Below are 13,836 nucleotides of genomic sequence, written 5' to 3'. Positions count from 1 at the left end.
AAAAAATTGAGGATTTAAAATATAATGTTGAATTATCACAAAAAATAGATATAGAATTTTTTAGTGTTGCTAAGTTAAATAATGGAGATGAGGAAATTCCGATGTAATAATAAATGAATGAAATGGGAGAAGCACAGGATATTTCGTTATTTGTGGAATACAATGAGCATTCCCCTCGGTCCCTGTGTACTCAATTGTTTGGTGTATATATTCCCACAAAGCCGAGGGGTGAGTGCTTTTGTTGTGCGAGGGGTTGAGTTAGCCGAGTCAATCACTGAGTGATTGACATTATCAGCTCTACTTGAACAATATAGAAAAAGATTGGTGAATATGATAATAAAGATACTGAGACAATCTCGAGGCAATTGAAGGGCCTCAACCCTCAAGATTTCATTAAAAATAAATAAAAAAAAAATACCTCTGATCAATTCTTATCAATCCTAAATCGCCATTCAATCAGCAAAAGTACGGAGGATTCCATACCTAATTCCACCAATCAATAATTCCATTAGCGCAGAATGCAGATGTAGCATTTGTATATCTATATCATGCTCATGTCCATTATCGCACTCAGGTATCCGCACTCTATCAATCTTACAGGCAATTGTATACACCGCAGAATTGAAATGGACTCGTCGGGATGTGCCATACGTTTCGCTAATGCATATCTACAATTCATCTATCCAACCTATTCCAACGAAAAATTAATAGTCATCCCTATACAGCGTTTTTTTTTTTTAAATAAATGAAATCGTCATTTTTCCACTCGTGGGAAGAAAAACGTCCGGTGAATCTGTCACACGTAGAATTTCATTTCATCTCATATTTCGAGCGGAATGATTTTGATTTTGGATAGGAAATAAATGGGAGATAGTCGGGGAAAATATTTTGCACGACTGCCAGTGAATTGAAAAAAAAATTCTCGTTTTCTCAAGTTAGCATGTAAACGAGGGAACGAGTGGGGATTTGTGCCCCTTTATTTTATCATTGATAGTGAGCGACGCGGAAGTTTTTGGGCGATGGTAAATAATATATAACGGTGCCCGGTATAAATGCCAATTAGTTGGTTGAATCAAGCGCAAAAGGGCGGGCGTAAAGCTCTCCTGTGCGATGAGAGGTGAGAGGAGGAATGAGGGAGTGAAGAATGAGCCGTTCAACTAACACGAAAGATTTTGCGCTCACCCGCTGGTATTCATAAAAGAATATAAAGTCTAGAGGCTGTATATATGTAACTACTGGTAACAGCTCAATGGATTTTTTTAATTAAAAGCGTCAGCCGTAAATACATTTTGCCAATGCAGTTGAACTTTTGATGTTGATGATACAGTCTGCGGTATAATGGAATTCTTATGAAATTTTTAAAATAATGAGAGTAAATTGCATTCTCAGGGAAGTGGGCCTTTGAATTTATTCGAATCATCAAAGTATCCGGTGGCAGCGGTATCGTCTGACGTTTTTAATCAAACTTCTTTGAACGAACTCTGATGAAGATCAAATATCATTACCAGTGGTGAATAAAAAGTAATTGCTAAATCCGGGGTAAAGTGGCGGACAAACAGATTCTCATTGGCAGAAAAACCCGAATAATTATCTGATGCTGTTTACTTAATTCGTTGGCGAATTCGCGTTGATACTGGTGGCTGCTTTTTTTTTTTTCTCTTTTTTATTTAAAACCCCTCCAGCAAAATCACGGAGTCAGATTAAAATACTGTTTGGGTATGTACTTGAATTCGTATTCATTTATTCCGATTGTTGTGGTCCAGGGTAAATGTAATTTTCTCAGATGAGTGGTGACTAAAATAGTTTACCATAATTTTTATTTTAAAAAGACAATTGTGATGATGGAGTGTCTGGTGAGATTATGCTCCCCATAACGAATGGATGAATTCTGGTTTATTGTTATGGGCGATCGTAGACCCATCACTATGGGTTACGTATGAATATCTAATGCTATCCCCTTTCCCCTTTTCACAATTAAATTTGGACAATATGTTTTGTTTCGCTTGAGCCCACCCTCGGTCGAGCAAATGGGGATGATGAAGGGGGAATTGTCGTTTATGTATCGATATACGGTTTGTGGGGCAGACCCCACTTCAGGGAGATGAGAAGGGAAGCAGATTGAATAACGCTGTGAGTGTTAATCTCACGCTAACCCACCAAATTCACGCAAGTGCTAACTTAATAGTTCTTTTGGTTTCATTCGAGTTCAACTAGTGGGATAATTTCATTTTTTTTTTCCCCCATTTTTTTTTTCCACCGCAATGAGAAATTAAAGAAATGTCAAGCGAGTGTATTTTTTATTTACAATAACAATAAAAAATTTAGCATGATAAAATAAATTTTCTCCACTTGTTTAACGAATGTTTTAAAAAATCAAGGAAATAGTTTTTTTATTGGAAAATTTTTTCCTCGAACCTATCTATTTTCATCCTATTACCTTGAATCTCCAGTCGACAATATTCGTATCTCCACCTAATAACCCCTGAATAATTTACCCCCCTTTCCCCCTCCCCCGTCAATTGAATCCCACCCTGAGGACGTCATCGCCAAGCAAATCCCAGCCACCCAATCAATCAGATCCCGCGTAACATCTAGTTTATTCCACCAAAACCCAAGTACCCCCCCCCCCCCTTTTTTTATCAATCGACATGAGCTCGGATTAACCGTCCACCCGGCGTTTGCGCACACACCTAAGTACAAAAAAAAAAAAAAGAATAAAAAATGAGGGGAAAAAAAAGGGAGGTAAAAGTGCTCAGTACTCACATGAGGCCTTAAAAATTCCCACCCACAGCCCACATTTCATACCTGTTAGGGTTACGAGGCGTTTGAGAAAACGACAGCATTAATAAAAATAAGAAGACCGCAAGTAGAAGTGCACGCGCCTCAGCGTCTAGTCTGCATTGAAGAGTACAGAGTGAAAAAAAAAAGAAAAGGAAAAAAAAAAAGAGGAGAATAATAAGAGAAGTAACATTCCGGGTATTTCGAACGGTTAGGGTACTTCATTTTGACGCGGGTTCGTGGGCTTGCCGTTACAACAGCCAATCGTAATCTTGGTGTCGTATCGACTCAATCGTTTGGACCACGCCTACGGAATGGTACGATTGGCGGAATAACAGTGGGGAACACTGGGTGAATGGTAGCCTAACCAACCCGTATCTTTGTACTTGAATGCCTCAACAGTGGTGGGGTGTCAAAGAAATAAACCGAAGGGGGGCAGAATGACCTAGGGCGGGATCATCACCACGAGCTTGACTGAGTCGTTTACTCGCTTCGGGACAACCAACCTCGGAGCATAACATCTAGTTGTGCTTGTGACACCTGACAGTATTTTTCGTGAATATTGTTTACCGAATATATATATTTTTTTAAATTGTTGTGTGACTCCATGGGCAACTCACCCTCTCCACATTTTTTTCCCCTTTTTTTTTTATCTAATCAGCAGTTGACTGATTGGTTTTGAATTTTAATCAGTGATTTGTGCAGCTGTGAACGTGAAGTGACTTGTTTTCAGTATTATACCGAGAGTTACAGCCGCATGATATCGGCTCAGTGATATTTTCAACGTGATTATTTATATTTGTTGGTAAACAACGGATTTAAGGGGAATTGTTGACCAACGGCGGTAAAATTGAGCTGGATTTGCAACGCGCCGCCGGCAACTTTATAAGGTAATTACGGCACTATTGTTATTTGAATATTTCAATGGAATATTTTTCAAACGAAATACTCAAGGAGTTGTAAAGTCCCGGAGAATTTTATTGAATTGAATGACCCGAGGATTGTCTGTCATAAATTTCTTCCGAATGCCTCGAGGCCATAAAGCGTTGTCATTGAAAAAAATAATAATAATAATAAAGTGGAGTCAACAGTTGAACGCCAAAATTTGCAATAAAAACCAAAAGACTCCCTCCAAATTTTGGCGGGAAAGATGTTGAATGCCTCATAGAATTCATCAGTATTATTTTTTCCATTCAATCTCCACCAGACGCCACCTAATCATAACCACAAGTATCGAAAACACTTCCCCAACGTTCGCGAAGGGACAGAGAGAGAAATAAAAATGAAAGAAAAAAAAAAAAATCCCACACTACTGACAATTTATTTCCCTCGCAGATGGGATATTATCCACTCCCTCCCCAATGTGACGTCTGTTATAGAGTCGTCGACGAAAATCCGTCGGTTGCAAAGCGGATGGCATTGTGGGGCCTCGAGATACCATAAAAGGATCCTTTCATGAAAAACTAGGGTCACGACAATACGAAGGGAAAAGAAACTCAAGAAAAATTTTGAATCGTGTAATAAATCGTTGGAGTTCACCCCCCACCTCTCATAACACACTCTAAACATTCAATTAGCGTTTCCTAATTCCATGCCCTTGTCAACAACCATTACTTCCAGCATCTTTCGCACCACACGCTCTTGTCTATACTCGTTTTACCCCCTGTTGCCCCACCTTTCGCCCAGTTTTACCCCCTCGAACCCTCACGGGATTCAACACTGGTGACGGTCACCGAGGGTTGAAAGGGCCCACCCCCATTCAAACCTCGTCACCCCTCTCGTGACCTACGTATCTATTAATCCCTGGTGAATGACACTCGAGAGTTATCACGGGGTGGAGTACCTCAGCCATTCCTACCCCCACCCCCTCGCACAAAAAAATAAAGAGTGATTTTTTCGTAACTACACACGCCTCGGGGTGAAAACCTCTCTCCTTCCGCATCCCAATGAAAAACCGCATCAAGAGCCTTTTTTTTCTCTCTCTCTCCATCTTTTTTTTTAATGAATACTCAAGGAGAACGGTGACGTAATTGTATTAGTTCAAGAGTCTCGAGTACCTCAGGGCCATATGCACTGGAGGGTGACATTTAGGGTGAATATCTCGAGATCATTCCCACCCTCGTGGTTTTCAACGAAATAAGCATTCAATCTTTATCCCAGTCTCTTGGATTAAATTTTAATTAATTCGGTGAATTATAATTGGTGGGTCTTACGGGATTTTTTTTTCTATTGTTTAATTAATTGATTGATTTTTACAGAGCCGGCGGACACATGTGCGACGGTGGTGTTTTCCAGGATTCACTGAGGGGCATGCAGTGCTTGAGTGTTGCAACACCACCAGGTAGTGTTGAAGTTGGACCAATGGCTGTTGCACTTGCCAATCCACCTCAGTCCACCAAAAAACCACCCAGCGAACACATCAAAAGGCCCATGAATGCATTTATGGTGTGGTCACGACTTCAACGGAGAAAAATAGCCCAGGACAACCCCAAGATGCACAACAGTGAAATATCAAAACAACTCGGTAAGGGATACTCGATAAAAAAAAAATTCCACCCCCATAAATTTTATCCCATAATTTTATTTTATAATGAAAATACAAAAAGGTGTTCAAAGTTATTCCTATAGGTAAAATTCATCCCGTAGAATAGCCCGGTTATATTGCCCGGTTATTACTCCCATGACTGAATCCGTAATTTCTGAGATAAAAGAGAAATTTTGGAATAATGAAAGAGATAGTAACCCTTATAATGCGTGTGATTTTCAATAGGTAAATCGGCCGACTGACGGTACACAATATACTGTATAGGATTACTCGTTATACTGCGGGGTTATAATACAAATACAAACGATAGCGGATACACGTTCTCCCGTACATAATAAAGAGCAAAAACCCTATTGCACGGCAAATTATTCAGTAGACTTGCGCCAAACGATAAAGAGAAAAAAAAAAAAAATGAGGAGAAATGGAAAGAAAAAAAAGAAGCGGCTTTTAGTCCAGATCCTCAATCCCGGTATAATACACATTTACAATACGGTACTCAGGGCAACCCACCCGACAGTAGCTCCCTTATTCCGTCTCGTTAGCCCCACCAAAGACGAGGAAAAGGGCGACATTTCCTGCATACGCTACCCCTCCCTTGTCACCCCACCCCTCAATCCATCTCTCTCGTACTCGTTAACTCATATGCAACCGGTAAATGTACATAACGTGTACATGAATTGAACCTGTGTGCGGGGAATTCATCGGGCGTGACGAAACGACCCACCAAAAATCTTCAACTTGAAGAAGGCAGAGAAAAAATTGTTGGGAATACGCGGCTGAACGAAAGGCATTTCGCTTTGGCATTTCCATCAAATACCCGGAAATCCACAAAGATTTTACCCGCGGCGTCTCGCCCTCTTCCTATATGAAGAAAAAAAAAAAAGAAATCCAGGAGGAGGGATGCCCTGGGGGTATCCCACCCCATTTCTATCCTGGGGAAGAGCCCGTACGTACGTTGTGCAACTTTTTCATCCGACAACACTGCATTTCGCTCTCGCTGAAATATCTCACGCGATTTCTCTCCCTCGCACTCGCTAATCCCCTCCTTTTTTTCTCCTTTCTTTTTTTTTTCATTTTTTTTTTTTTGAAAATTCAACCGCCCATCTCCGCCTCCTTCGTCTATCTCGTCCTTGACGACAACGAATGAGGCGCAAGTGGCGTACATAACGCAGCGCTTGCGCATGCTAGGGATTTTAACTCCCAGCCTCCCTCACTCACACTATGATTTTACAGTGCCCTCCAAACCCTTCTGTTATAGCTTTTATTCGGTCGGTATTTGTCCCGTGTGTGCTACCCACCACTTTACCATCAAGTATTTCTGCCTTTTGGCTTTTTTTTTTACTGCGTGAATTCCCCGGGGTACTTGACTTCTTATCAATTTCAATCAGAGGTAATGGAAAGATAAGAATTTAAATTTCGGCCGTAACAAATTTTCCGGATGATATTCTAAAACCTGAGAAAAATATTCAAATCATTTCAATTGTAATAATAATCGAGGGAATTAAAGTTTTTTATTAATTAATTAATAATTGATTGAAATATGGGGATTTTATTTAGACTGGTAGATCTGAGATGATTGGTTGATGGGGGATTGTAAATTTTGAAGGGATTAATTAATTTTTAAAATTTTTTTCGTTAAATGGTGGGGGATTTTTTTTTTCTTTTGGTGGAGAGGAATAAACAAGCACTTGGAGAGGATTACAGGGGTGGGTTTAACTACTGCCCTAAGGATTACACTCGACGTGGGGAGACTATTGTTGTGGTCCCAGTAATTGATTAGACACTCGTGGACGATTGAATTTCACGGCTCATTGTCTTCTTTGAAAGTTACATTAAATCAATTCCACTATCCAGCGATCACACAGAGAATTAACTCCAAAAAAAAAAAAACAAATAATAAAATATCATAACGCACTAAACGTCGGAATAAAAAAATTAAAATAATAATAATAAATTTTAGCCGGTGTCATTCGAAAATACGAGGGATAAAGGGCGTGCCGGTATTACGGAGGAGAAAATCTGAAACATTCTGCGAACAGTGTCACACGGTGTAAGAGAAAAAAAAAAAGCGGGAACCGTGTAATATTCATGGTTCTTAGCCAGGGTATGGAGAGATCTGGGAAACGAGAATAAGGATAGCCCCGGACAACAGGAACCTGCGACTCGTCCATTGAATCGGCCTGAGGACAATGTAGTACGCGCCTTTGTCACACGGATACAAAACACCCTATGGTTCTCTTGCACGCGCATACTTTCTTCTATGCGGGATTAAAAATGATCGTTCCCAATGTATATGTTTCGCATATACCTTTTCAGCGTTAAAGATGAAAAACCGTGTAATGCATAAAAGGGGGTAAAAATCTCTTGTGTTTGAGGGATAGAATTCGTTTCTTGGAGAAATCCAACACTCTTGTCTATTTCTGCATGAAATATATCCGTGTCTCATCCACAATGACAATTTCCAACCAAGCCCTTTTGTCTCTGAAATTCAATGAGGGGTTTAATTTTTTTTTATTTTAATCAATCGATTATTTAAAAAATTGATAAATCGACATGTCGAATATTTTTGGATTGGATTTATGGATTTCAAAATTCAATTATTCAATTCGTCAATAAAAAAAGGAGTGGAACAATAAAATAATTACGTGGGGATTTTCGATGATGGCGTCGATTTTCTTGAGGGGTAACTCAAGAATATCAGTCAGACCTCGGATTCTCCCATGGCATTGTCCCCAGGACTATTTAAAATTAGATAACTTCAACCTGGAAGCGCACCTAAATCATCCCCTCCAATATCCCCACGAAAAACGCGACAATGAACAATCTCGACTAGCGATTCTCCCCTGAAAGGACGCAATTCAAACAATACCACCGCTCGAAAATCACGAAAACTCCCCATCCCCCCATCCCCCAAAGGGGATTGGGCATTGTGCAAAAAGAAAAAAAAAAGAGAGAGAGAAAGAGAGACGGAAAAAAAAATTTGACGCCGGTTCAAATTGGATTATAGATTCGTTATATGATACAGAGAATAATAGCTGAAAAAGAAGGGGTTAACCCGGTGGTAAAAAAAATAATAAAAGGAGAGAAACCACTAACTTGAGAGGTAGAGAATAAATCTTAGTACTTTGGATAGCACTCTAATGTGCGGACACAATAATAAAAGCCAAACACGAGGGATCCAGTGAGTGGCTGCCAACGAAGAACCATTGGTTGAGAGTGCGAGAGAGAAAGATTCAAGTATTTTCAACCCCCTTGTACCTCCCCCTCGCCACCCCTTTCCCAACCCATTGGTATACATAAACGTTAATAGGACTGTGTGTATTGCAATGTGCTTAGACTGTATATATATGGGTTGAGCCAACATTGGTCCGCTCACGTTGGCCCTATATTGTTTGTGGCAGCCATTGGTCGGGGTGCCACTGCATCCTTCCTCCGTTCAACCCCCCTCCCCCCCCGTCCATTAATTAACAGGCTTTGTACTTTTAAACGATGTTAAATAAACGGCATTGTTCACCAGCGAAAGGACGGAAAGGCAGGGGCCATTGTGGGTGCCTTGGGTGGCATCTCTCTCAATTTCTATGCGGAAAAAGGTGGGTGGTGAGGTGGAGAGAAAATTTTCAAGAGAGAGGAGGAGAGATTGACGTTTTTCGCGGATCGAATGAGATGAAGAGGTATTGCTTTTACTTGAGAACCACCAGTACGTACCTAATACCGTCGGAGCCTTGGCTCGAGCCATTGTTCTAAACAAATATATAACCCTCTCCTCTCCCCTTCAACACCGAGACAAAAACATTTTTTTCTCGTTTTATTTTTTTTATTTTTACCCTGGTGATATTGATTGGATAAACCGTAATGACTGCTTCAATGTTCGCAATCAATGGTGGAGTTCGTTCATTGGTATTTCGGGGGGTGGAATTGAGGGAATACGCGATTTTGGATAAATTCATTTGTCTACGGATGTTTTGTTGGGGTTGCTTTTGTCTCGGGGGGTAATCGAGGGGTGGATGTGAATTTATTTATGTCTGAGGTGCAGGAATAGTTAAAGTGGAGACAGGGTTTTGTTTGCACCGATGTCACATCTCCGAGTGGTAATTAATTCGAGGTGAAGTAATCGACATATGGGGGTTTGGAGATTGTTCGGGGATTGTTTGAAGCGGTAGTCGAGTATGCAGAAGTGAAATGGCTTTTGTGGATAACTTTCTAAAACAGCGAGACAGGTGTAATTCAATCGCGAGTGTGTGGAGATTGTTTGGGCATTATTCGGCCTTAATTGTAACCACTTGATTATTGTTCGGGGAATAAAAGGAATTGGTGGGCTAGATGTTGAGGGAATATTTTCATATATTACTTTTTCAGCCCTTTGATTTTATTGCTTCTGATGGGGACTCCTTGGTCTCAGCCTTTTTTTTTTTTTAACGGCTGAATGGTGAATCAAATTGATTAAGCAAGCATGATAACTCCCTCTTGGTACCCGTGATTTCATGATTATGTTGGATGATGTGGCACAATTACGATTTAACGAGCCTCGACGTTGGCCCCAAAAGGACGTGACGAAGGAATATTATTACTGGTCCCCAATGATATTCGTCACCCGATCGTTATTTAAAGTCACCAAATATCGTGGTGTTTTTTTTTAACTTGTAAAATTTCAGAGTTGAATATTCCAATTTCGATATAATGATAATGATAACAATTGTGTGTTGTTTTATTTTCTTGAAGGAGCGAAATGGAAATGTCTACCGGAGAATGAGAAACGCCCATTCATCGACGAAGCTAAGAGATTACGTGCAGAGCACATGAAGTTACATCCGGAATACAAATATCGACCTCGACGCAAACCAAAGACATTGAGAAAAGAGGGTTATCCTTACAGTATTCCATACGCAAGTGTCTCGATGGATGCACTGAGAGTCGGTGAGTTATCAATCATCCCCTCGTATATCTCAAGTATCAATCACAATCCCTCGGCCCATAAAAATGTTTATGATCCCTGAGATAGTAATCAAACAGATAAGACTCCAATCCTCATCAATAGGACTTGTATCACTTTATTATACTAATATTTGATTGACAGATTAAACTGATCACTCAGTAATTTTTCCACCGAACCGGAAAAATTACTCTTGAGAATTCCAATTGATTAAAAATATTTTCTCATTCAATTTTATCAGAGAAATTTCATTTTAAATTAATTAACACATAATAAATTAATTTCAAAGTATAGATAAAAATATTCTTAATAAACATTATAAACAAAGAATAATCCAAGTATTTAATATAAAAAAGAATTTTTTTTGTTCATCAACCCATCGATAATTTGCAAAAAAAAATAAAAATAAAAATAGAAACGTGAATTCTGGGTATATGTGGGTGAGGATGATCCTTAAAACTGGAAAGATTAAAATATAGGGGGTTATTTAAAATTCAGTAAAAGTGGAAGGAAGTGGAGAAGAGAATGGGCGTCAGGGTGTCTATTGTAGTGAAGGTGTCATGTGACTATTACTGAAAGAATACCTTTTTGGGGGGATTACAGGTATAGCTGGTGGGATGGGACAGGTGAGTATGAGTTCTTACTACGGACCAGCAGCCTATGGATCACTTTCGGCAGCGGGTATGGCTGCTGCTGCGGCTGCGGCTGCCCAACAGTCAGCAGCAGCAATGCCTGGCCTCGGGGCACCTGGCCAGGTGAGTTTTTCCATCTCTACATATATTTTTTTTTCCTTTCCCTCAATTCATACCTCTCACTTTCCATCTCTCTCACTTCTTAGATCCATCGTTACCCCCCTTGTTGAAAGAGTATTCCTGAATAGCCAACCCAACACCTCGACACTATTGCTCCATTCTTTTGAGCATTGGACTTTTCGTAGAAACACTCTCTCACACACTGTCTTCTCTCTTCCTTCTTCTTCTTCATCTTTTTGTTTCTCATTCCCTCACCTCCTTCTTGGTCCCCTCGACGCTTTCTGACCCCTGAGTTTCTCTTGGAATTCACCAAAAGCAATGGGACCCACGTTGGGACCATCACAAAGAAAATTCTATTCAATACCAGGATTGAAGAATAACGACAACAAGGAATAATAGGGGGTGGGCATTTTGAGACGGAAAATTTATTTTATGGTGTATAATTCCGGTGGGTGCCTGTGTCAATCCTTGACCTGGGAATTTGAGTTTTGATTTTTTTTTATTTTCTGTCAATGGACGGAGGGATACCACCACCTTGAGAATGGGAGAATGGTTGTAGTAAAAATGGGGGATGGTAGTCACCAAAACGTGCCTTCTTGGTGAATATTCTTCAGGTATAGTTTTAACGCTAGTCTCGTTTGTCCTCGAGGGAATAGCTTTATTGCTGGTTTGTTGTTTCAATGAGGGCGGGACGAATATTGTTACTGTAGGTACCATCATTCAGAGGACAAATGAAGGAGTGACGGCTGAATGCCGGACTATTATATTGTACCTGTAATTTTTGAGAAAATATGAAAATTAACAAGGGCTTTTCTTCGGATGGATTTTAATTTTTATTGGTGATTCGTTGGGCTTTTGGGTAGCACTGTAAACTCATAAAATCAAGTTTAAATAAAATGCCAAGGTTGGCCATACGAATTTTAAAGAAGCAACTGTGGGAATTGACAGGGACACGTGTTTCGTATTCATATGGAGAACTTGTGTAAAGCTGACCCGTGTGGTATACACGAAATTACATGGTTATTGTATATGTTACTATTCATCATCGGCTTTTCCAAGCAACACATAATTAACGGGACACGAGGTATACCTGTCCCGGAGACAATGCATACGTGTAAGAGAGATATTCAACTCTGTTGGTTCAATCATCAGCTGAATGTCTCTATTGTTTGTTTCCTATTATTTTTTCTCTAGACAGTGTTTCATAGTTATTCAAAACGGATACATGAAATTTCGAGGTGGAGAATATTGTTTTGAAATTCTTCTCTAGAAAAAAAAAGGAAACAGAAAAAAATAAAACGTCAATTTGTGAAAATTTCTCGGCCTTCGTGGAATGAGTTTAGAAAGATATGTAAATTTTTGAGAGGCCAAGGATCTGGGGATAAAAAATGAAAAGAGAGAAAAAATATTTCGGCCCCGAAGTGATAATCAATTGGACGCATATACAGAACGAGGTATCGCAAGTGGAAGAACTAGACTCTGGTGTAAATCATACACCGGGACAAAGCCGCTTAACGACCCGACAAAGGACCAAGAGCGCGGCATCTCAACGAATTATATATAGAATTGAGAATATCTTTCGCACCTTTTTTTTCTCGTCTTTTGCCTGCCCTTTATTTTTTCACGTTCTTTTTCATTTTTATGTATTATTTCTTGCACCCTCTCTCTTGTTACTTTTGCACAGCTTTTTTTTTATCCATACCCTGGCAATGGTTTATTTTTTATTTTCGTGCATACACGCATGACTTCTCTCTCAAAAGAAACCGTAACGAAATTTATAGCGATTGCTACTTTTGTCCTCGTGATAAAAGGGATTCGTTTATACTAAATGCTTTGCCTGTTGGTTTCTTCTTTGAATATAACTCAGGAATATATTTTTTGCTTGTCCAACTCGCTGAATTTAGGGACATCTTATATTAGAATAATATAAGAATGATTGTAATAAAATACTGTAATTTTCAGTGTCAAGAGATTATAGTTTATTTATAGTTGAAGATATTCGTTGATTGGGGTAAAATAATACGAATAGACGACAAGTGAGATTAACCCAATGAATTAAATGTTACAGGTGGTAAGCTCCATGGATGCTATGAAATATTCATTGGCAGAGGCTGAAAAATATCGTGCAGCTGCTTACATGCCTCCGAGTACTCTAGCAATGAGTATGTATCCAGATCCAAAGAGTCTTGACTCAAGTCCAAAATACTGGGATCGTGGATATCTCGAGGCTAAAACATACTTTGAACAATCTAAATTGTACATGGATCAGAAATCAATTGGTGATTACAATCACACGAGTTATGAATCCAATAAATTGTACGAGGACTCGAGTCCTGGTGGTGGACCAGTGAGAACACCGCCGACGGCTGATTCACCGGATGTTCTTAGACATCACAATACAACTGACAGGACAACTGAGCAACACAATTCGTCAAGTGCAAGCACAACATCAACACCAACGTCTTCAGCTGCCAGTCCTGGTGCTAGTTTACCAGCTTATTATCCGGGTAGTGTTCAAGCCACTGGATTGTTAGCATCACAATATGCTGGTTATCAATCTACAACAACACCTGGTAATGAACCATCGTTTAGGCGACCACTCACCGTCATCTTCTGACCCGATAGGCCGTAGCTCCAATCAATCGTAAGCAAATATCAATCACCAATTTATCCACCTTGAGATATTATTAAGAGCAACGTACAAACACATCATTAACGCGGAGATTAATTTCTATTGGAATTGAATGAAAAATTAATCTTTCGTAGAAATTCTTCTTCCGTCCATCGACACTTTTATTTTTTTTTCTTTTTTTCTTGTTTCTTTTTTTTTT

General features: G+C 39.6%; 1 protein-coding gene across 1 annotated transcript in view; it reads left to right on the top strand.

Moving 5' to 3' along the window:
- Positions 1-3,273: 3,273 nt before the first annotated feature.
- The window catches only part of LOC105264173 (transcription factor Sox-19b), a gene marked incomplete in the record, with an annotated part of 12,026 nt that continues 1,463 nt past the window's right edge, over positions 3,274-13,836 (top strand). The window contains 5 exon segments of the mRNA XM_011300858.1: positions 3,274-3,668; positions 5,037-5,302; positions 10,043-10,237; positions 10,857-11,008; positions 13,074-13,836. Coding sequence (XP_011299160.1) covers positions 5,050-5,302; positions 10,043-10,237; positions 10,857-11,008; positions 13,074-13,622 — 1,149 coding nt within the window.

The sequence above is a fragment of the Fopius arisanus genome, unplaced genomic scaffold (genome assembly GCF_000806365.1).
Source record: "Fopius arisanus strain USDA-PBARC FA_bdor unplaced genomic scaffold, ASM80636v1 scaffold00019, whole genome shotgun sequence".
Lineage (NCBI taxonomy): Eukaryota > Metazoa > Arthropoda > Insecta > Hymenoptera > Braconidae > Fopius > Fopius arisanus.
This window is presented reverse-complemented; position numbering and strand designations above follow the sequence as displayed.